This window comes from Aythya marila (genome assembly GCF_965140915.1).
Source record: "Aythya marila genome assembly, chromosome: 4".
Lineage (NCBI taxonomy): Eukaryota > Metazoa > Chordata > Aves > Anseriformes > Anatidae > Aythya > Aythya marila.
The window spans coordinates 4,807,291-4,832,777 of record NC_139045.1 but is presented as its reverse complement, the minus strand read 5'-3'; the positions used below and the strand labels follow the sequence as shown (position 1 = coordinate 4,832,777).

The 25,487-nt window shown below is 37.6% G+C and overlaps 1 protein-coding gene across 1 annotated transcript in view; it reads right to left on the bottom strand.

Annotated features, from left to right (window-relative positions):
* Positions 1-1,482: 1,482 nt before the first annotated feature.
* Positions 1,483-25,487, bottom strand: part of COL25A1 (collagen type XXV alpha 1 chain) — a gene marked incomplete at both ends in the record, with an annotated part of 298,501 nt that continues 274,496 nt past the window's right edge. The window contains 13 exons of the mRNA XM_082758470.1: positions 1,483-1,518; positions 2,891-2,929; positions 5,783-5,869; positions 10,020-10,073; positions 10,816-10,842; positions 12,024-12,077; positions 17,198-17,251; positions 18,125-18,160; positions 20,068-20,148; positions 22,112-22,138; positions 22,501-22,551; positions 24,406-24,468; positions 25,253-25,333. Of these exons, the coding sequence (XP_082614596.1) occupies positions 1,483-1,518; positions 2,891-2,929; positions 5,783-5,869; positions 10,020-10,073; positions 10,816-10,842; positions 12,024-12,077; positions 17,198-17,251; positions 18,125-18,160; positions 20,068-20,148; positions 22,112-22,138; positions 22,501-22,551; positions 24,406-24,468; positions 25,253-25,333 (690 nt within the window). The remainder of the gene's footprint in view (positions 1,519-2,890; positions 2,930-5,782; positions 5,870-10,019; positions 10,074-10,815; positions 10,843-12,023; positions 12,078-17,197; positions 17,252-18,124; positions 18,161-20,067; positions 20,149-22,111; positions 22,139-22,500; positions 22,552-24,405; positions 24,469-25,252; positions 25,334-25,487) is intronic.

Sequence of the window (25,487 nt, the reverse complement as noted above, 5' to 3'; positions counted from 1 at the left end):
TTTGTTTTTGTTAGTATGGTACTATTAGATGGAGTCCACTAAAACAAATTTTAGTTTTGAAAATGTGTGGAAGATTCCCCCCCATGTAAAGCTGTTTCTGTCTCTTATACACCAAAATGGCACTAAAGATTTAGCAAAGTGAAAGACAGTATTCTAGTGGTATATATTTATCTGATATCATAAAGCAATATGAAAAGTGCAACCACAACAGGTCCCCATCTTCACATGAAATGACTGAACAAGGAAAAATGTGCATGCCAAGAAGGGCACAATACCCACACATGGATGGAGACAGGCTGCCTTTGTCAACTTTAGTTTTGGTCTACATATGAAAGACAACTCTCAGAAAAGTAACTAAAAAAGCTTATGATCATCCTGCTACATACTAGGAACCGAAGCGATATAAAAAGAATTTCCATCTGCCAAACATGGCACCATCTCTGAAACTAGTCTCTCCAACTAACAACAGTGCACCATATGAAGACTCAAAACTGGAAAAAAATACCTTGTGGCAAAAACTACAAATGTGCATGTATTTAGTATCTCTAGTAATAAAAAGATGGAGAAGAAAAGCTTTGCCAATGTTTCTGTAGAAACTTAGTCAACAGAAATAGAGAAATAACCACACCTGTAACAGTGTAGTGTGATGACAAGTGGGCAGTGGTAATCGCACAGACCTATTTCTCTCCAATCTTTGATGGGTAATAATGTCCACTAAGGTCACCGCAACAGCAGAAAAAGAACAAGGTAAGTCAGCCTGTGAAACATAAAAATAAACTCTTTTTTCTTAGATTTAAAGGCTTCAAAGACTGTAAAAGAAAAACTGTTAATACTGAAACAAGATGAAAATGTGACTTGAAGCATTTTCTTCAATGCCATGACCACAAATGTTGAATAGATTATCAAAATGTATCCTTTATGTCAACTGTTACAGGAAAGTGAACCAAAGCTAATCATAGCTTCCAAAATTCTGCAGGGAAGTTCAGCTAGCTTTGTGTAATATAAATTGAATCACCTGCAAACCACACCATGGTACATACGGATCTGGTCAGTTCCATTATCCTCCAAAGGAGGATGTTCTGATTCATCCATGTCTCAAGGATGCTTTTTCCTTCAGCAGTCCCAAAATACAATACACAGAGCACATACTGCGCCAATCTTTGAGTAAGGTTGAGAAGCTTCTGGTCTCAGGCGGTGTCTGCCATCAAATGATCCCCACAGCATCTCTGTAACCTTTTCAAACAACCCACAGAGAAGTCTGGTTTCTTCTCCAAACTTCTTTCCTTCTTGATTAAGCACCCGTCAGGGCCTATCGCCAATGTCTTCATGACCGCGAGCAGTGCAAGGCAAACCGATGCTGATTAACAGGCAGGACCCTCTTTGAACAAACGGGCTAGGCGACCCGCAAGACTGGAAGCCATCCACCTGCAGCTGGAACTGTGTTCCCCAAAAATTCAAGGCCTCTTTCTATCCTCCTCTGCTTTATCTCTTTTTAGCAATAAGCCATGGTGTGACTCCCTTGAGATGACAAAAGGAAACAATTCAGAAGCTGGAATCAAAGGTCACCGTGAACAGCCATTTAGCATGTGACGTGATCACACAACAAGCAGGTTTGGCACACAAACTCATGCTTTTAGTCTGTACAAGCAGATGCAGTGGCATGGTTCAGTGAAGTGTGTAAGATGGACACGAAAGCCAAGTCAGTAAACTCCAATGGCAGCTGGTACAGTACATTTCATAGCATTTAGCTCTTATTTGGTCACAATTTCTTGTAAACTAGTTCATGGCACTCATTGTCCATGCAGGTCCACAAGCCAAAATGTAAGAATTTACAGAAATAATCAGATTTCTATTATTGATCACTGTATAGGTATCTCTAGAGAGAGAATCTTTGCAGGTTTATCCTGCAGTTTTATACCATCTAACTGCAGGTGTAAGTGAAAAAAGATGTACACATGGACTATAGCAAACAGGTAGAAGCAGCTACATGTAAACATCTCTCAGACTTGTAAAATCAAATTTTCAGTTTTCAACTATAAATACAAAAAGTGGAGCACTATATACACAACTTCATGCTTGTAAGGTTAGATTCATCACTGCAGAGACAAAAAGAGATACAGATTGATCAGGTTAGTAAATCGGTATTTCAGACTTCTATTCCAAATACATAGATATGGCGCAATTGCAAATACACATCATTTATTTCCTTAGCACCAGCTACTCTTCAGAGACAAATGCATCCAGGATTTCACTTACGCTTTATTTTTTTCTTGTGTATTATATACCTGGTATCACCCCACCTACAGCTTTACTCTGAACACTATGCTTTTAAATCTAGCACTGCCCAGGTTAAATCTTCATTAAAATAACGATGCCACTGACATTAACGTTAGTATAAAGGTAATATTATTAATTATATAATTAATATTAGTATAAAACACAACAATCAGGAGAACGTGGTGAATAGAAAGGTAAGGCAGAAATGGGCACGACGCACCATTTTTTGATATATCCCAGGAAAGTAGCACCATAATAGATCAGTATCAGTACTTGGTAAAAATATCCTTTCCACAAGATTTTAAGAGTGGGAAGCAGTGACCATGTGCAGAAACTGAAGGATGTGTGTCTCTTCGTATAGAAGAGTCAAGTTTTGGGCTTCCTAGAAACCTAATACCAGCTGTTTCTAAAATACTGCCTCAATTAGTTATTACTTCTACATACATTGCAATCTCATCACACCAACTACTGTCATGGAAAGATCTTATTTTGCATTGCTGCATACATCAAGATGTCTAAAAGGCTCTAATGTGTTGTTCAGGATGACTGTGAAAGGGTTTTCTGTGTGCCAAGGGCGTACTGCCCCTGGGAAGAAAAGCTCTGCCCATCCTACCTTTTGCCAACAACCAGGCATGGGTAATCCATCAGGACCCTGTTTCAAAGGGAGGAGACAAATAAAAAGAGCATAGTTAGATCTGATAGCATAGCCTTCCATCTGTATCTGTTTAGAACAGCTGAAGCAGCTTTGCCTTTTTATCTCATAGGTAGCTACCAGTTCCTAACTTAATCTCTCTTGTTCTCAAGGTGAACTGTAAGTACATACACACCTCTCTGCTATAAAGATGTATTTTCCTAAGTCATTACAACTGTATATCTAATCGCATCTTAATCACTTTCCCATTGCTGTTAGAGCTTAGGCTACTCTTTTTTATTTTATATATATATATATTTTTTTTTAATATAACCTGTCATTCACAACAATCTGTAGCTGAATGTACAAGATCAATAAGCAAAAAAAATATTATCACTTTTATCTGGAGGGTATTGCATTTTATGGGCCCCTAGTACAAAGTTAATCCAGTGATAATATAGCAAGACTCAAATTCAGTGATGATCTTTTCTGTTCTCTTTCATTCTTAGCTTTTGAATGAAGCAGCAAAGTCTTAATACCCTGAACACAGTTCCGAGTGACAGAGCAGAAGAGAATAGTCCTGGGAACAGGGCAGTCCATCAGCGTTATGCCATTGCTTGGACAGTATGCCCATCTAATTCCTTCTTATGCTAGTGTCATGCCATTTCTTTTCTGTCACCACCCTATGTTCACACATTACTATACACACAGAGAGATCAGATCCAACTTTTGACCTTGGTTAAGCAGGTTTTCATGGAACTAATTCCAAGTCACATAGCTATAATGGGCTTACCCATCAAAGAGTTACATACTCAGCACATACCATGTCACTAGACTACACACGGTCAGCAAAAAAGTTCAGGTCTTGACTTTTTTTTTTCTTTTCTTTTTTTTTTAAGACTAAAGAATAGTAATGCTTCTTACATGGATTTACATGTGAAGATAGTGATTAATGAGCATTTTTGTATGTGCTTGCATGTAATCTGATGGGAATGGCCTACTGCCTAAAGCAAGAACCCATGCTTGTTTGCTTAGCAGCTTATTCTGGTAATTACGTATGAATGAAATAACTTTCATTCATCAACAATGCTAGCGAACCTCCAGATATAAATGATAACAAAGAGACAGAAACATTTTTAAATTACAAAAGCATGCTTGATTATCCCCAACAAAATATATGAGATATGGTTACCATTAAGTGGAAGCAAACAAAATGGGCTATGGACTAATCTTAATGGACTACGTATTTAAGATTAAAATCCACTGTCTTTAAATTAGGAGTGCTATAAGTTGAAATAAATTCTACTTAATTTAACATTCATCTTAGAGAACCGTGCTTAACCAACAAACAATATCAGAACATGCAGATTTTACTGTGAACAATTAAAAAATCATCCTTACTTCTTTAGAAAATGTGTTTGTAGTACTGTTTTTTGTTGGTGGTGGTTGTTTTATTTTTAAATGGAAAAAAATTAAACTTACTTTGCCACTAAATCAGTGTTGCCAGATTGGTACAAGGGAGAGGGTCAACAAGTAGAATTTTAGTATAGGTGGGAACTTGAATTCATGCTAACATAGAGTGGGGAGTGTTCTGTGTATTCCAGGAAGGTAAGTTCCAAGGGTGAGACCATTAAATTGAAGACGTTAAAGACAGTGAGGGTTTGGGCTGCAGACTGTTATCTTCTTACAAACTTCAGGTAAGCTTTTCATTTCCAAATCTTTTTGAATACTGTTTGATGAACAGACCAGACACCAAAGTTTTTGTTTGTGTAGGGTCTGTGAGAGCAGGCTCCAGCTTTGCTTACTGGAAACCTATGAGTTGATTTTCAGAAACAATATTTATCTAAATCTTTACATGAATCTCATTTACATGATTTTGGCCAAATCCTGAAAACATGCACCCATGACTACATGGATTTGAAAGGAAGTCCAGGGTGCAGAGTAGCTCTGGGATGTGCTAGGGTGAAAAAGTGAGCCAGTGCAGACAGAAGTCATCAGACTTGATTAGAAGTGGTGATTGTGCTGGGGTTCTATACAAAGACTTGGGTTCAGGGTAAGTAAGGCAATAGGCATTTTGGGAGGAAAATAACAAACAAACGGTTCTCAGGGAAAATGTAGGAAGGACACGAACTTATAAATTGCCATGTAATGTGGGAGCAAACTGCTGAGAGTTAGGCTTGAAGTGTCAACAAAAATGTGTGTTCTTTCATTACAGTTATGATCACTGAAGCAGCTGGTTTATTCATGCACATGCATGTGTTACGTGAATAATGTAAAGTCAGCCCAGAAAAAAACATTACTTTACATTGAGAATGGCTGACTACAAACAAAGGAACCACATGCAGGGTTGGTAGGAAAGAGAAATACTGTACCAATTGGCAAGGGGCATCCAGCCCATCCAGGCCAGGCTGGCCTGGCTCCCCTTTTTCCCCCTTAATTCCACGGAATCCCTGTTTGTAAAGATTAACTTGCAATGTTACTGTCAAGGAAATGCCTTCAGTATTGACTTAGCTGGAGTGAACAAATAACAATAGTGAGGCAAGAGGAGCAAGCTTACAGCAGTGGTGTGGTTTCAATCTGTGTGAGAACTAACGCTGGCACACACTGAATTTGGTTCTTTTTCAATGGTTGGCAGAAAATAATGAAAGAAACAACCAAATCTTCTTCTAAAGTCTTGGGTCTTTAAGTGCTTTAAACTAAATTAGGAGGCAGAAATACCAACTCTGCTCCATAATTTCCAGATCTTGAGATAAGGCTGCATTAACAAAGGGCAACAAGTGACACACTAGCTGGTGCTTGTTCCTCTCCCCTCATTTCTTATTTCATCGGTCTACAGCAGGACAATCGACCGTCCAATACACAAGTGAAACGTACCAATGGGCAAGGTGCATCTAATCCAGGAGCACCCTGTTCTCCTTTCTCCCCTTTAGGCCCCTTTTTGCCTTTCTTTCCCTTTTCCCCCTGTGGATACAATGGTTTGGATAAAACACGTTTTATTCTTTTGGAAAAAAAAAATCAAGAAAGATTGGTTTAAAAGTTTTGATTTTTTTTTTTTTTTTAAGCCAATGGAGAGCTGAAAGGACACTTACCACTGTGTTCTGGTTTGGATGGTGCATTATGTGGAAAAATAAATTATATGATCACAAGCAAGAACTGCAATCAGTTGGTATTAGTTTGTGTTGGTATCTTATATCAGTATCCTGAATGTTTTGAATCCTACAACAGGGCTTGAAATCACTGATTTCTTGAGATAGAGGCAAATCTGCAAATCCCTCCAATCCATAGTCCAAAATTAGAGGTCTCCTATTTGCTGTAAGTGACAGCTCTGAAGTGCACATGCACGCCAAGCTGGGTTTGGCAGCTTCCTCAGAAGATCTGTCACTAGTCAGAAGCAACTTTGCAAGAGCAGAGTACATCGGCATCGTTTCTCTGAAAAAGACTTGGGGGATGGATGCTTTGCAGGGGTGGACGGTCTCTGGCAAAATTCTGTCAGGCTCTATGGTGTTGTGTCAAGGGTGCATTTGGCCCAGCACATTCTTTGCTGAGTTGACTTTCTGCAGTCTGATAAGAGTTTGGGACAAAAAATCCACTAAAACCTGGCTGACATTACTGAGGGTGCAATTGTACCACTCCAAATAAAATGGGACCCTTCATTTCAAACCCTGTTACAGGAATCAAAACATCCAAACTGCTTGATGGAGAGGTGCTATGGCACTTTCAATGAGTTCATAATGTCTTGATACCATAAACCTGTCAAAAATGATAATTACTTTTGTTTCTTTAAATATCCTAATCTTTAAACAATCTTTATTTAATGGTTCCATTTAAATGTTCTCTCTACAGCAGACATTTCGTCTACTTATTTTACTGTACTCAGTCCCTTGTGTTTGAACTGAGTTTTCTTTTTAAATGTAAAACTTTTATTGCTTTAATTACTAATGGAAATGAGTCAAATCCCCTCAACAAAGGTACCTGCAAAGATAACCCCACCTTCAAGCAGTATAAGATGTTTGTAGAGTTCATTTTCTAATTGATTTCACACCAGTTGATCACAATGGTAAATGAGTTTCAGGCTTGCTCTCAATTTCACAAAAATCAAAAAAAAGGTTCCATTAAAAAAAATCAACAAATTGGGCTAGGACTGTAAAAAATAGGATAGGAAGGATGAGTAAATCAGGAATATCACAAAGAAATGGGGAAAAATAGTCATAGGAAAATTAGTATGACATTGGAGAACCAGCAAGCGAGGTTGTGGCTACTGGGAGGATTTAATTTGTGAGGAAAAGGGTAAAAAAGACAGAGGAATTGTGAGGGATGAAGGTAAAAGGAGAAGGAAGGAATGCTCCTTTGGAAAGGCAGATGGGTTTCGGTGAAGCATAGCAAACAGACGTTTAACTAGTTCCACACCAGCACAAAAAGACTTAATTCATTAACAGAGAAAAAAACTGTTTATACAAATAATAATAATAATAATAAGCTATATTATATTTAAATAAGACATAATAAAATCACATTATTCGTTCTACATCATAGCATACTTGCACATTCAAATGAAAAAAAAAATATTCCATGAACAAAGCATACTACACTTATAATGCGATAGGAACAAAGTTCCTAGTCTATCTTTTCTGTGTGCCAAAAAGTTGCAGGATGGTATTTAGGAAAAAAAGCAACCCAAACATTAACATACTGTACCAAACTAGAAGACTGATGTAAAAAAAAATAAATAAAAAAGTCACAAGTCAGGAACTGTAAGTTGGATAAGCTTTCATCTTAAACCTATAAGCACAAGAGTATAGCACAGAAGCCCAACAGTTTCAGGGTCAAATCTCATGTTATTTGTGCTTGATGTAACACAAACATGTTTACCATGAGTAGAGGTTGGCACGTAGCATGGACATAGTCCAAAAATGATTGTAAGAACAGACAGTACAGTTTGATTTCTGACTCTCTTTTACGTCTTTAGGATCTGTATTTCTTTAACTTGCTGTGTTACAAGTCAGCAGGTGACTAGTTAAACTTCCAGTTTTACAGGGCAAATCTATGGTCCTATTTGAACCAACGCAGCAATCATCTGTATAGAGAGTGGTCTGAGACTGCTGAAGACTTTGCTAGTTTTTCCGTGGTCTGAGCTCTTCTCCAGTAATCTTCACTTCCTTACCCTGGACTCCGCAGGAGATAGGAAGCATGAAGAATCATACTGATGAAGAATCAAAAAAAATTTCCTTCTTGCCCTTCCTCAAAGATACAAAACCAGTTGTATAAATCCTTTTGTGCTGAATACTCCTGGACTATAATTTTATATGAGTAATTGCAGTTGGAACAATTGGAACTTTTTTTTTTTTTTTTTTTTTTACAGCCAAGTTAAGCAGACATTATAATGCAAACACTGACTTGGTTTCACTGTAGAACTACCAACAGGCTAAAATAAAAATCAGTTTAGGATTCAGTCTCTGAAGTAACTATTTATTTACTTGCTGCCTATCAAGGCATATCTGTTAAAAAACAAGTGTTGCTGCCTCTCAACAGCTTGCTAGTAAAGACATGATTTTTTGTGATGCAACTTGAATTAAGTTACCTAACTAGAAATTTGCTAATCTCAACTTGTTTGAAGTCAGTATAACAGCCAATATTGTAAGCAGTATTTAAAAAAACAAGAAATCATGAGCTAGACCCTCAGTATGTAAACTGAACCAGGTTTTGTTACACCAATATGACCATAGATAATTAGTAATTTATATAAGGAAAAACTGAAGAACTGAGAAAATATATCACAGTGAAAGCTTTTATTACTTGCATTACTTTGGGTCTTTTGAGAGTCAGCCTTCCATTTGGAAAAGGAACTAGTGATACTAAGCTAAGGTGTTTCTAGTGAAATGTTTACTTGCCAGACAAAAGTATTCCTTCATTTCTGCCAAAAATGTGTCAAAAGTGTGTAATGGAAGCTCTCTTTAAGAGGCTGCAGCTAAATCTTCCCTGTCTTTTCACTGAGAAAGACTTTTCTTTGCCTTCTAAGTTTTTGAATGTTCTGACAATGTATAAGGAAGAGATTCACTTGTGACAGATAGACCCAAAGTCTTTGACAGCAAGCAACAGCTCACCATTCACTGTGGTTCCTTTGCCAGGTCAGCCACTGCCTTTACAAAATTCATAGAGCACAAGAAACAGTTGTTCTCCAAGACCAGTACCTTGCAGCGATCTCTGAGCTCCAAGGAAGCAGTGTAATGGGGACAGAAGGGACGGACGCATTTCATAGTATCCCCACTGATGCCTTTTTTAGGAACTGTTTTACCTGATGGTATTAAGAGAGGGAGAAGAACAGCCACAAGGACTTCTTTCCTCTGCTTCCTGTCTAAGATTCCTGGAGGGGATGTAGACTGAGTATAACTTGGTGTGTGTCAGCTAGGCAAAAATAGTTGTCTGACTAGGAAAATGACCTGCTGTGTATATGGAAATACCGGAGATTTGCTCACGAGCTTGCTCTGCATGTATTTAGTCCTAAATTGCACTGTACTGAACACATTTCCATGCCACTGTGGACCGCCAAAATGTCATTAGGCTGTTTCTGTTAATTTTGCTGTCTGGTTTGTTTACCAGAAGAGTAGTGTAAGATTTAATTTCAATCCACAAGTATCACTGAGTACTTCTCTTAAATATAAGGAAGCCACTGCCAAAAATTAAACTTTCAAACATTCCCTGTCCCTAGCCATTTGGTATTGGATATGTAGTGTGTACAGACATAGTACATTGGGGTCAGAAGTTACTGAAATACTGCCAAGGCTCAGACCTAGTGTCTTCCATACTACTGAAATGACTCCTGTCAGTGAGGGCAGCATTAAAAATTTCAGGCTGATAAGGACTTTCAACCAGCACAGGAGGAATGGAAGAAAGTAAGCCTAAAAACAAACTGTGCTTTGGCACATGGTGATAGTTCTGTGCATAAATTTTCATGGTCTTTCTAAGACAGGATTTTGTTTAGCATGTATCTGTTAGCTGCCTTTTGGCACACAGCAAAAACAAAGAGCAGGTTTAATGGGACAATTCATTGAATAAGGACGGCAGAACTGACTATGCTAAGGAATCAAACAACAGTTAATAACATTGTGGTCACCTTTTCTCCCTTTTCTCCTATATCACCCTTTTCTCCTCGAGGACCAGGGAAACCCTATAAAAAAAAAGGGACAAAGGTAGGTTGACTTCTACTCACATGCAGGCTAAGCTTTCAAATACTCTTGGAAAATGTACAAAAAGGTGACTTCACTACATGCGTTGTATGTACATGTGATGCATACCCATGCATGCATGAGAGCATGTGAAGCAAGTCATAGTGTTTGGCAGTCATCTTGCCAGTGACAGAAAGAAATTATATCACTCAAAATGGCAATAGTCCATGCTATGCAGCAAATGTAGCTTCTGGAAAAGACTCCTCCAAATTAAGGATTTTGGTGGAGGACAGGAGAGAAAGGCTTTCAGCAAGTCTTGCACCCAAAGAAAGGGCCTATACGTTGAAATGCATCACTTGGAAGTTATGGAATTGTTCTCTTTAATTAGTGATAAATTTACTTAAATGTTAGTGACTCATTCCTCTGCTCCAAGCAAGCCACAGGTCTGACTGTGGAAGTGTTCTCTTACCAAGTGCAGTTTTTCAACCTATCAACTTCCAAAGGAGCGACTACTTGTATTACTGAGCTAGTGCTCAGTATCTGGTGGGACTGGTAGACAAGGGATGTACATTGCACGTTCTTTGCTCTCTTTGTCATAGGGAGAGAGCAAATGCAGCATTTAGTACACTCTCTGTAGATACTGCATGCACACTAAATGGAAACAAATGTGTTACACACAGCAAGCTGTTCCTTGAGAGAAGCTTACCTACCATCATGAGTGTATTGGTCATACATATTACTTACATCAAGGCCAGGCTCGCCATCTTTGCCCTGCCAAAGAACCATACAAACTACATTAGTGTCCCTAAGCTCTGATATTGAAAGGCCAACTTAATGCCCCACTTCTGCGTCCACGCTGTGCAGTGGTATCACACATTGCTAAGACTGTACACATAGCATTGCAATTAGTGAAGGACATGTCCATCAGTGTTTAACATTTCCAGGAACTGATAACTTGACTGTAAAATTTTGCTGTTGATTGTATGCAAGTTCCAGGAGTGGGCTAAAAATAGTTCCCAAGAAGAGGAAACAAGTATATATATTTTTTTGTTATATCTAATTTAACTCACAAAAATGACCCTCAAATAAACATGCACGGCAAGTTAGTCCAGCATTCCACAGAGTCTGAATCTGTCTCTTAGTCACTGACCCCTGATCCAATTAAATTCATCCAATGAAATCACAAGCCTGTATTCAACTTAATTTTGGCTCAAACAGATTAGACTGGAGAAGGTATGGAAGCATTGCAAGTTTCTCTCAGAGGCTGGTTCTGCTGGCACAGCACACTGCTGCAGCTTTGCTTCTGTCAGCATACAGAATATGTACATATACACAGCTGGCCCCACCATCAGCAAAGGAAGCCAACTGATCTTAGTGAGGTCATTCAGTCAAAGGACGTTCTTACTCATACTTCAGGAGTGAAACGGTTTAACGTATATGATCTCCACACATGAATGATCCACCAGTGGACTTCTCAAAGTGCTTCTGAGCACAACACACAGAAATGAAAACAAACCTGATGTCTCTGAAGTGTCAAAAAAAAAATAATAAAAAAAAATACAATGGCAAAGGAGTCTTGCAGAAAGGAAATCCGAACAATTTATGGACACTAAGACAATCACTTTTTTTCAGATTTCATCCCAAACTCCTGCCACTCTTGCACCCTGACAACCAAGACCACAAGCTGAAGATAGAGGAGCACTTAGAATTCTTTTTCCTTTCCCTTGCTGCTTCGTGGCTGGTCTGTTTCACTGCTTTTGCATAATGACATGCATGCCTGAGTAGGAATCGAAGTCTGCAATACAGGCCAGTGATCTTGCATTGTCAGGAATTATTATCTATGTTTGTCTTTTCCAACTAGTTGTATTGCTAGGTCAAAAGCAGTCATAAAACACACAGTTTAATCAAGAAGTGTTGAAAAGAGCAATGTGTACAAACTACATGCAACTTACAGGCAAACCATACGGTCCTCTGGGTCCAGGGTCACCTACTGTTCCCTTTTCACCCTAAGAAAAGATTACAGAACAACTAAACAAAAACACTGTCTAGGTTATACAGAAATGACTCTACAAAGTGCTTTCTTTGTCTTAAAGTTTATGCATTCCCAATTTTTCTGAGTAAAAAATATCCAGCAAATGATTCAGGGGGCAGGGAGGAGGCATATATTACTTCCTAAGCAAAATGACTTTCTGCGTATAAGATATTTGTTTTCAAATGAGTCAGTGACTGAAAATATTTTTCCAAATGATTTGCACTGATTTCAATATTAAGCCTGTAACAGCTGCAACACTGAACTCAGTAAAAATCCAATGAAAACTGGGAATAATACTGCATCAAGCTCCAGCACCGCAGTTAAGATTTGACACAGTGATGAGCAAAAATAACATGTCAATCAAAGCTTGTATTTAATCAGGCAATGCTATTGCCAGTGACATTGTGGAGATTATCCCACTCAGCGTGTGGTGTTATTAACTGCTCTATTGGATTCTAGATTAGAGATGCAAATACACTGTTTTATTAAATCAAAACTGCATTGATGTGCAGGAAAAACAAGTAGACTACTCCAGAAGTTTGACCTCATTCAGCACTAAAATACATGGAAGATTTTCCAGCTTCTAGAGGAATGTTATGAAAAACATTTTGGGATATAACATAGACCAAACTTTTCCAAATGAAATGAAGTTTCAAGATGACAGATTTCAAGTTGCCAGCATTAATCATCTGTGCTCTCCTATAGATCATTCTGATTGACAATAGAGCAAAGCTTTCTGCGCTGGCTGACATCAGCCCATGTAAGCACTGGGCGTGCCTTGCTTTCTTAACAAAACCCACCACAAGCTTTTGTGCAAGGCTTCTGTCACACCAAAGTGCTGTGCTCCATCCTAGCAATTGCCTCACTTTTGCTCTTGAGATAATCATGTATACAAGACCTTTAAAAATCTAGGTTATTTACTACTCATTATTAATTCATTACTCTATTCTTTATTCTTAAAAGCACAAGGCAGTGATGTAGATGTGCCTAATAATAATAATAGTGCTGACCAATAGCACTAATAATAGTGCTGACCATCTGCACAGCCACGTCCCTCACATCTCTAAAAACTGGCTGCTAAATCTAGATTGTATTGGCTAGATAATACAAAAATGTAGGCACCAGAATAAACTGAGTGTCTGAACCAGTTGTTAAATAATCACTACAATAAGGAGCTGGTCAGAGAAACCAACATTTGATTGTTTTAGATACTTTATATTTTTATGGAGATTGATGCTGTCTATACTTACTTTAGAAGAGGAGATCAGATGTGTAATGTCTCATTTTTTTTTCATGCTTTTAACCTCCAGCCGATTCTGAGCAGCACTAAGGCTGGATGCCTTTGCAGAGCAATAGGAGGCATGGGGAAGTAGCAGCTGATTTACAAAACAGTAAGTTCCTTTGCAGCTGTAAAACTTTCTGCTGAGAATAAACTAATGTGCTGACCTATGTATATAACGGCTACAAAATCCTTTGATTGATACTTGAAACACGTCAAGACTAGTTAAGTGTCTTTTTTTCAGTCTTAAACAGAAAAGATGACTGTACAAAGTCCTCACAAGGCAGGCCTATAACACTGCTAAACATATGGTAGACATAAAAATACTGAATGCTTAGCATATCAGTCTAGGGAAATAATCTCATCTGTTACGTAAGAGTACATTCAGAGAACTGTATCTCACAGTTTTTGCCTCCAATCCAAAGCACATGCTGAAACGTGTCTGGAATATCAGATGAGGTCCTGAATGTTTATGGATTATAGAAGATTGATGAATTGTCATAGGAATACTGCCCTTAGCACTCAGAATAAAGTATTTCCTTCAGGGAAATAGATATTTGCAAAGTTCAGAAAAAGGTTTTAAGATCTTTTCTGAGAGAATTCATCAATGCCCAAAGAACAGAAACCATAGGCTTGTGTTTTGCTTCCTATTTCAGTTCAGTCTCTTGAGTCATGGGTGAATATGGTTTGCAGGAATAAAACTGCATAACTGGTGTCTCCATTAGGATTGATGGAGATTTCATGCCATTATCATGGTGACAAACATTTTAACCAAATTAAGAAGAATGCTTTCTTCCTCCCAGTGCAGAACTTGTGCAGTGATGACCTTGCATAGGCTACATGTCTGAGAGGTAAAAGCAAACTCAAAAACAGGTCTTCGCCATCCAGGCAGGTGTTCCCCAAAATTAGTATTACATTAATTTTGTCTCTTTCAGCTTCTTATAGCCTGACAGGATACACATTCTGCCTGTCAGTACACTTCAGTTTTACACGTCCCCTTTCACTGGTTGCAGTTCAAGAGGTTTGTTTACCAATGTTCTTTACTTTCTCCCAGGGCAATATACAAATGAGATTAACAGCTACAAAGCCAAACCCTGAGACCTATTACAATCAACTCCTTCATCTAATGAAGATGACCTCAGTAAAAGCTGTCTAAGCACCTAGCAAAATGATATTTTTCAGTAGCTGAAAAGTTTCTTAAGGGCTGAAAGACACTGGTCTAAAATATGTGATAACAATTCAAACTGTTCACCACCATTTTTATTTCTACAAAGAGAAATACATAAACACATAGAGTATTGAAATGTTCACCAGTATCAGCCTTAATGAAATGTTAAATCCTGTGTTTGCTTTTAATAAACAATGAACAGTTCAAGGCTGAGAGAGAAAATTGCATGGCTAAGCTCATACAGCGAGGACATTTGTTCTAAAATCCATAGTTTCCTATCTTCTAGTGACATTCACTATTTCCATAATACAGTTTTTCACCATTTAAATAAGTTTTGCATAAGGACTGACTGATGTTTTCTATTTTAATTAAAAAGCTAAATTTGAAAGAAACCAAGAATCCCTACTCTGTACAGGTCTGTTCTACCTAAGATGAGTAATTCATCATTGCCACAAATGCTGCCTATGCAACAATGAAACCATGGTTTCTACTGAGGAAATCATTAGGTTTTAGTTTAATTATACTTTCTTTTCCTCAACTTTTAAAGAGACATAAATATACAGTGACCAGCATTTTACAAGTATTCTCTTAAAGTGAGATTGTCTTTCCAAATTTTAAATAATGTGGCCTTAAGAATGCAGTTATGTTTTGGATACAATGTGGTTATATTTCACCTTTGGATTCATTAGTGCCCTTCTAGGTTAATATTGGTCCAAGGTTTTTCTTATCAGCATGGACAAAATATGATCCGGTCCAGTGACAGAGTGGTGGCATTGTGCACAGCTTTTAATTAAAAGGTAAAGTCTGAGATCTACAGGCAAAAACATTCTCCCCCTGCTTTCACATAAACAAGCTCAATGGTTGCAAATGCAATTTTAAGACTCTATTAAGAATATATGATGTGTTATTTATGTAACAAGACATATACCAACCCCAGGCAACTGTTAGATAACTATTCTGTGAAAAACTCCTCTTCCAAAGCAGTATTAAATTATTAAATAAACAATTATAGCAATAATCAAGGTAGTTGACTGCTCGGAAAAAAATTCTTCCATCTTTCTTGTGAACTTCCTCCCTTCATTCATTCAGCTGCGCAGAAAATGGTGGGTGCTCAGGAATCTCTTCCACACCTTAGTTTCTGTGTTTTTGTAAATCTGTCCCTCTGTGTATATAGAATTATTGAACTGATTTACATCTCAGCAGTTCTAAGCTCCATTCTAAATACAACTTTTCAACAGCTATAATGAGGCTGATTCTAGATCCAGCAGTATGACTGATTATGACCTTGGATACTTCATAAGGAAGAACAATTATAGTTATTCTCAATACAAGAATACAAGAAGAATAGCACATATGATAGCGCATTGTTTTTGAAAGGAATTTCAACCAGAAACAGGAACATCCTTCACAATGAAAGCTCATAATGCAAGAACAAAATGCACAGTATTTCTGTGTACTTCTATATGCGTATTTCATCTCAAGTATTTTCTGAAATGCTGAATATGGTGTTCAGCCATCTTACCACAGAGTTGATAGAAAAAAAAAGTTATGTCCTAGCTGAAAAAAAGAAAAACTTGAATCTGTAATCCCCTAGGGAAAAAAAAAAAAAAAAAAAAAAAAAAGGGGGGGGGGGGAGGGAAAAAGAAAGAAAAAAAAAAAGAAAGAATAAAGCCCTAGTCCTTTAGACTAACCATGAACTAGCCTGAGTGTTAACTACAGGCCACTGTTCCTATTTTGGACTGCATTGCATGTCTTGTATTTATTTTTCAACAAACAGCTCTATAGAAATGAATGCTCACATCACATATATCTTTATTTTACTGCTGCTAATGTTAACTGGACCAGAGCCATATGGCTGTGTCCCCAGTGCATCAAGTCTGAAGTTGTTTTAGCACAGCTGTTTTGTTAAACTGAGAAATTCAAAGAGACATGAGTCTGGGCTGGGAAATCCTTGGAAGTTTTAGTTAGTATAAGGTATCATCTTTTTTTGTTGTGCAAGTTCATGGCAGTATTGTTAAAGATGACAGCCTCGTAGTTGAAGATTAAGGACTCTATCCTATTTCAATTGAAGAAAGTTTACTGTGAATATTTCAAATTAAATAGAGGAGGGTTCCTAACTTCCATGCTTAAAAAAAAAAAAAAAAAAAAAAAAAAAAAGTGTTTATAGAGGCTAAAAATTATTTTCAAGATAGAAAATATAAGTGCAAATACCTCAGGAATACTCATGTTTTTTTGTTTGGTTGGTTTTTGGTTTTGGTTTTAACAATTTCGTGTATATATATCACAGATCACACTATCTTCCAGTTTGTTCTCTCAAATTATCTATGTTAATTGATGAAATTAAAAACAAACAAACAAAAAAACAAACTGTGATCTGCATAGCACTGTAAACTTAAAAGTCCTGTAAGCTTCTTACCAATTAGTAATCACAAAATGCAAGTTCTTCTGAAGCTAATGAGCTATAAAATCAATGCTTAAATGGATAAATGTGCACGTAGCTTGAATGCATTTACAGTTCTGGGTTGATCTTTCTATGATGAAACAGTGTTCTGTTTAGTAACATCTAGGCACACTATAAGTAGCCATATGATATTTTACTATTGTGGCACGTTCTTCATAAAGAAAAGCCCGCAGAGATTATACTTACTCTATCTCCTTTAGGACCTGCAGGGCCATGGGGACCAACTGGGCCATCTACACCCTGTGAAAGGAAACCAAGAGGTAAGAGAGAAGTCCTGTTCTCACATGTCTTTGGTTTTAATAGCTGTCTTCTAGCCAAGAACTAACATGGAATCAGCCTGCACCAGTCAAAAATGCAGACTGAATTGTGCTGGGACCTGGGCATACAAGTCCATTTTGTTTTCAAAATGCTACCTTGTAAGCTCTTATGTTAGATGGTAACTCATCTATTTTCTAGTTGGATTTGACTTTATTCATGGAAGTCAGACAAAGAGTTTAAATTTATTGAAAGAAATTTAGCCAGTAGAATATGGAAGTTCAAACAATATTTATTATTAAGCACTGATTTTGTAAATTGAAATGTCCACCTACAAGGTGGATACGCCCGTTGCAGTGATCAATAGCAGATTTACAGAAACCTTCGGATACGTAACTCTATCCTTTTTCACTTTATCCACTCCTTTATCATGATAAGAAACAAATAATTTAACATTTATTTTATATATAAGAATGCCTGTGGTGGGACCCCAGCACATCTGCATCCATTTTGCTGATTCCATATTAGCATAAAACAAATATGTTTTGCTGTGTAAAACAAATCCCTGACCCTACTCAGGAAAATAAGCACCCCAACCAACACAGGCTTTGCAGCAGTTCTCCAACCAAAAATGAAAACCAAACTGCCTTTGTAAGATTCAGAGCTCTTTCTGCAGGTACTTGCATTCTCCTTCCCCCACACATCGCCCCAAGAGTCTGCTTGCGGCCCCCTCTGATCCGGCATGGAAAATGCCTGCGACGTTTGGCCTTCATTCCTCCATGCCTTGGGAGAGTGTGGCCGGCTGGAAAGCACACGGACTCGGTAACGAAGAGTGACACAGAAAGACGAGGGACTCACCCGGGGTCCTGGCTTTCCGTCTAAGCCAGATGCTCCCTGTGTGGTTAGGTGGAAGCATGGATGATGGGTATAACACGGATGACAAGAACGTGAGATTAGTAAGTGGTGCTGATGAATAAACATAATTCAAACGTACAGTACAAGTTGTGACAGGGTTCTGGAATGGGTATCACATTACTACAGCATGTTAGTTAAAAAATTACATAAAACATCAAGAGCCTGAATCTGTTCTGACAGTGCAAAACCACTGACCTGCCCTTGCCTTCCCATCATGGTACAATTGACCAGAATAAGCGTGAGGCTACACAAATGCTACAAACACCAGATGCTAGGGTGTTTTTGAGCCTTAACATGCAAATATTTACTTTGTAATTTACTTGCTTACTTTCCAATTTGTAAATAATGACAATACTGCATATTCTGCTGCACAAAGAAAAATGTATGTTAACAGTGATAGGAAGTATTTAAGCGCAAGAATAGTGCATTATGCAGCTAACAGAGTCTGGACCCTGACTACAATGGGCTCATTCATTTCCAGGAGCCCGGGAGAGAAGCAGGTTTCCTGTTTTCCCAATGCTCTCCCAGCTCAGAGCTCAGCCTAGGGCTGGCGAGTGGGCAGCAGCCAGCTCGGAGGGCTACTGACTTCAGCATCCTTGGGGAAGGGAGGACCTCTGGTGGATTTTACGCGAATAACAGCTGTGAAGGATCTGCTCGGCTATCCCAGCAGCGAGGGCAACAGTGCTGGGACTAAGGGGGCCAAAACTATTTGGATAGCTGAGGAACAAGGAATAAAGCTGTGCCCGAAAAAAAAAAAATAATAATTAAAAAAAAAAAAAAAGGAAAAAGAAAAAAGAGAGAGACATGGTTCACTAATGGTGAAGATGAGCCACTTTTAGAAAAATCAAACATTTTGACTTTGCTCCATAAAGTGACATTTAGGAAAAGTAAGGAAGAGTATGATAAGGTCTGTATAAGTTGAAAAAGTAAAGGAGCATTTTTCTCCAGGTTAAAACAAACACTTCTGGAAGAGCCCAAACACTTGTCTTAGCAATTTTTGAGGGATCTGACTTTTCAAATTTTCTTTGGATCAGATCTCCAAAGTTCCCTCTTTCCATAGTTGGAACTGACAACTTCAAAAATAGTCAGTTTTGACAGATTCAGTGAGAATTTTCACCTTGTTCAGAGGTCCTGTACATAATTATTGAAAATATCCATCAGAGGGGTTTTGGTCTCTTTGGGTCTACTAAATCTCTTCCCTCCATTTTATGACTAGCAATGTGATCACATGCAGCAATCCTCATGTTTAAAAAATTAGAAATGAGCACTTTCCATGATTTTTTTTTTTTTTGAGTGCTTTCATATACACAAAGTAAGCACAAAATTATTTTCTCTTTTTGTCAACCTAAATTTTAAGAACCATAACATTTCCATAAAAAATAAAATGTTATTTTTTAGGACCTTCAATTCCAAAAACAAGGCAAAAGGGAGAATCCAGAACCCCTAATGAATTAGGGGTGAAGAAAAATAAATAACTCCCTAAGCCAATTTTTAACTTTGCTCAGTTAGAACTCTCCATTTTTTTTTTTTTTTCTGCAGAAGCACAGATGAATAATAACTGAAGATGTGGCGAAGATGCGAAGATTCCCTATTCAACGCAAACACCATACAACACTTAAATAACAAAATGATTAATGTAATGGGGTTGATGGCATCCTTATGACACTGAACACTTTCAACTGACACGTAACAAGCCTGACAGCACTGGGTGTTACAGGACGTTACTTCAGACAACTGCACAGATTCTGAGTAGAACAAAACAAGAGTGATGCTCTGCTCTATAATGGTATGTGTGCTCTTGAGTAAACCAGAGTTGTTCATTGAAAATAGAAAGAGAAGTTTGTGACTTGTACTGAGGTTGAATAGGTTTGGGGTTTTTTACTTACTGGAAGACCAAGGGGCCCTCTGTCACCCTTTTGACCTGGTTCACCTTTCAATCCTTTAAGACCATTTAACCCTGGTTCACCCTAAACGTAAAAGTATAAATGCCAATTTTTTGGTGCTATAATGGGTGTTTAAGTGGGATAGAAGAAGCCAGTCTCAGAAACAGCCGCAAATTCCAGTTTAAAAAAGGACAAAAATTCAACATTCTTGGCCTGCTGGCAATCTACGTACAGCTAGTCTTGTGCAAAGATACCTGGGAGGTATCTGCTGGAGATTTCAAGTCTCTTTGAAAAATATCTACCAGAAACTTATGAGTAACAGACTCTTTTGATTCTTTTCCTAAGAATTATCACTATTTTTAGGTAATTTGAATTAAGTGTGAGTTTCAGGGTTTTGCGGAATTTCCTCAAATCCCACAGTCCACCCCATACAGATAATTCAAACTGAAAGAAAACTTTCTGAAAAACAAGCCTCAAAACTTAAGGCTTTACAGTGGGATCTCCTGAAAAGTATGTTTTGTAAGGAAGCTATATTATTCCTTGTGGCAAACTGGAATTTGCAGCAAAATCTCTTATAAAGATATTTTAAACCTTTAAGCATATATAATTAAACAGAACAAATTAAAAGCAGCGGTATACGTTATACAACATGAAGCTATTTTCGAGGTCTATAGTTTCTGTGTTCATACAGAGAGGTTTAATCAACATAAGAAATGTCACTTGTCTTGTTGTGATTGTTAAATTATGCATAGGCTATTACATTAAACATTAGTAAGAGGATAATGGTGGGCATGTGATTACTAATAAATCATTCTCACATCACAAAAAACTATGCCAGCATGATGGCTGTCCAGTCAAAAAGGGTATTGACCATACCTGCCTCTTTTGGGAAACAGAAATATGTGCATTTTTCATACGGGCTGCTCCCCATGGACTTGTTCCTTGGCTTCCCTTTGATGTATTATGTTACATTATATCATATACATTTAAAATAAAATTCAGAATAGAATCTAGTCTGCTGCCTTAAATAACTCCAGACATCTGCTGCCTTTGCACCCTAGGTAGCCGTTTCTTCATTCTTCTTCCATTTGACTCAATGTGACTTTCAGAGCAGTAGCACTGAAAATGCCGAAAGTTTGGAAACAGACATGAGAAATCTCAGAAAAGCCTGGGTGTCAGGCCAAAAACCTGAGGTAAGGCAGGTTTCGTGGAACAGATCTGACTTCAAAAAATGATTTATGACTCCAGCTTCTTGCGCCAAGGTAATACAAATAGTCTCATAACGAGTCAAGCCTGTGAAGATTTTCTGTCTCACACCTTAAAAAAGAACACACTAAAAACTAAATGAAAAAACCCTCCTCTTCTTATTTTTTGGGGGAATGTGCATGCGATTAGGGAGCCATAATGATTAAAATGATCATGTTTGATAGCAACACTAGCTCTAATGAATGCTTATAGAGTCCTCACAACGTATCTTCATGTACTATGCTGTATAAAACATTCAAATATTATTGAAAACCTGCCCAATCAGGGATTCAAGGTTGGAAAACAAGAAGATACACATATGAGATTGTGGCAGGAAACTTGTGTAATGCATGAAGAAACTGGTCAGAAAAGTACATGGCATGAAAGAAAGTTTTCATACTGGAAGAAGAAGGACAGGCAAGAGATCATAAAGGCAGAAGGGTTTATCTGACTTCATTTCCTGAGTGAACATCACACTTCTCCATTAAAAAGTAACTCCACTTGCAATTGGAATGGTAACTTGCCCACAAACGGGAAACTAAATACTTTAGTGCCGCACCACAGTTACCCATAAGAGAATCAGATTTCAGCCAATGTTCAGAAGAAATACTAACAAGAAGAAATCACAGAAAATTTAAAATCTTTTAAGCTATCTGTCAATATTAAACTCTGCTTTAAGGTTTAAGAATATCAGAAACATTTATTAAATGAGACATCAGACAAAACATTGCTGCATGCATTAAAGAACAAAGCACAGAACTTCACAGACATCAAGAGCTATTCAAGACAGCCATTAATTTACCTTTGGGCCAGGCAGACCATGAGGTCCCTGAAAATAAAGATACTGTGTTCAATTACAAAAACACACCACAAGTTTTTAAGAGTTTACTTCTCTATATGGGTGCAAATTGCATCTGTATTTTTGTCCTTGCAAATGAAATGCAGCTGCCAATAAAGCCACTGTAAACACCTGATTTAGAGAATAAACCAGACCACTAGCATGTTTACACCAGCATAGGCAGGTGCAATTTGTTTCTCCATTTCATAAGAACTTTAAGACATGTAGAAAAGGTCCTAAATTAGGTCCCTCTCTAATGGTTGTATACTCTCAATGCACTTCTTAAGTAGGCATTTTAATGCCTACTTAAGCGTTTAAACCCTTCCCAGCCCCTCTCTTCCTCCCAGACTTACCATGGGGCCTGGAGGACCATGTGGCCCTGGTGGTCCAGGTGGTCCTATGATCTACAGATAAACAACGATATTAAATCATGCACAGTAAAGAACTCCCCCACAAATACCAAAACTCAGACTGATCCTTCTTCCATTGGCAAGCACTTAGAAACACAGCAATGCAACAGTGCATGATAGCATATCTAGAAAGGGTTTTAGGAATGGGAATTATTTTGATTTGAAAGACAGGGTACCTGAAGTGTAGAACGGCCTGTGCCATATGGCAAGATGCCTGTCTCCTGATTCTTGCTCCTAGGCTTTAAAATATACTTCAGAACACCATGGGGAAAAACCATCTCCAAATCAGTATTGAGCAGACATACCTGAACTTTTTATATTTTATGATATGTGCTCCTTAGCTGTCTCTATACTACATAATCTACGGGAGCGGAAGCAGATGATGTGTGAGTTTATTCCTCTCAGATAATGATGAACGGAAAAAAGTTACTAAACAATTCAGGCTAGGGTTTGGCACATTTTCAAGACTGCCCTTTGTCTCTCCTTTTATTCCATTTAGCCCACTTGTTCCAAGAATTCCCTGAAGTCATTAAAAGAGGTAATCAGGTTGCTCAGCATTTAGTGCATGCATATTTTGTGCTGTTTTTCTGTACTCCTAACAAACCCATGGCAGAGAATTTCATGATGACGCTTATAGTTCAGTATCACCTCTCTCCCTGGGTTTAACCCCAAAGGGCTGTTATCATAACCTGCAAGGTGGAAGGAGGGATGCTAAAACAGGTCTCCAGTCTGATGCTCAGCCCCTCTGCTCCACAGACTGCTTGCAATAATAGTTACGACAAAAGAAGCTTTCAAATGTAAGACAGAGTGTCACTGATAGTTCTACTGTCAGTGAAGTCTCCTGAAAATGGAAGGTCTTCTTTTGAGAGAAATCAAGCAGAACAAGGTGAATGAGTTAGCAATTTAATTTGTAACAGATTATTTTTCATTTCAGAGAAGGAGACTCAGACACTGAGGAGATTCAGGGTTCCCAGTGTATTTTGATGACGGAGGGTAACCTCTTTCATTCCTTAGAGCTATGTTTCCAAATACTCAGTGCATGTCACCATAGACAAGGTAGTTAACTTACTGTGCTCTGATAATGTTACTCATTCATATCACAAAGGTATTGTTTTAATTTGTTTGTTATTTGTTTTAAATGCCTTCACAATGCTTTGAAAATCAAGATAGCTGGTCCGGGAAAATTTACATATGTGAATAAAGTTACTCACAAGTGGACAAGCACAGAACAACAACACATTTTAACAGGTGTATTAATTCCATTTAAATTATACAGAAAATTATGCAGGAAGTGTGCAGAAAATTAGGCACAGATATCTGCAAGATCAGAACTTCCCCCTCTAACGATTTGATACTGTGGCCAGTGATATCAAGAAAGTTTTTATCTTGGGTTGCATGTCACATTCCTTCTGACATCACTGAAGCCAGTCTAGTCTAGTTCTCACTAGACTTTCTTAGGTCCACAGAATACAAGGTGTTGAGATAGATTTGGTTTTTGTTTTTAGTAGATATATCTCTTTTTCTTATCTTGCAAAGCATTTATCTTTGATTACAGAACCAGGAGGCATTCACTGAACTGAGCAGGACTATTGTTTATAATGAGGGAATAGAACTGAAAAGAACTAAATCTTTCTTAAACCCTATTTAGCTCTATGACCAGAAGTCCTTTTATTTTGAAAAGAGCAGGGGCTCTACATAACAAACAAAAATATTGTGAAATTTCAAGCACGGGAACTGTCAAGAATATCAGGAAAGATCAGCCTTGAATATGAAAAGTTATTCAGATTTAAAGGCTAGAGAACCATTTCTGGACTATTGTGTCCACTGCAACAATACACTGAGACTTACTGAAGGGCCTTGGGCACCAGGCAAACCAGCGTCTCCTTTTTCACCTTTCATACCATTGGCTCCCTACAAAACCATTTAAAAAAACAGCATTTATAAACAGTTTTAATCTTATTAGTAACCCATATAGAAATGATAATTAGTTTAATAAAATCTTAACTTTATGGAAATAATACTACAACACATGTATAGTTGTGTTTTTCTTGTTGTTGTTGTTTTTCCCAATTTTGATGTCTCCAGTAATAACTGTTAACAAATGTAAAGGTATGCTTTTATAATAGTTGTAATATCAGTTGTGGCAAGGTATTTTTGAGAAGTCCTTCAGTTGCACTCAATTCATGATATATTGTACTAATGATGGATATGTTTTTGGAACTGTTTTTATTTTTAATGAGAAATTTCATTTGTATATATGTACATAGAGGAATAATACAGCTTATGAATATTTATGTATTTTCTCTCTCTCCTCAATTTAAAATTCCTGACAATTCATCTGAAATTCATCCTGACAAGTGTTCAAAACAGCTCCTTTCTCCTGAACTTTACCAAATCTACATTTGCCCAAGTTGTCTTATATATTACAACTACTAAAAGAGAGATGCAAATCTGATCAGCATGCCAACTAATTTCCGTCTTTCCAGAGCAGTATTTTTTTGACCATAAATAGAAAGAATTTCTGAAAATGTTACACCTCCTCCTAGGATAGATGCAGAACAATCTCAGAATTTTCCTTCCCTGTGCCTTCTCTCCTAATTTGCAATTTGTCAGCACTGTTTTAAGTTCATGATAGTGGAAGAGATTCAAAATACAAGTATTTTAGCCAAAATTATTATTATTTTTTTTCACTCACTGGCAAGCCAGGAAGTCCAATTCCTCCCTTTTCTCCAGGCATTCCAGGTTCACCCATATCTCCTTTTGATCCTTTAAGACCCTAAAATACATATTTATTCAGCACGTTATTTGTAAAAACAGATACATTGATAGAATACTAGTTTTGATCCTAACAAGCGAGATAAATAATTTTGTGAGTTGGACTTTGTTATTAATATGTAGCAACACAACCATTAGGCGACCACAGGTTATGC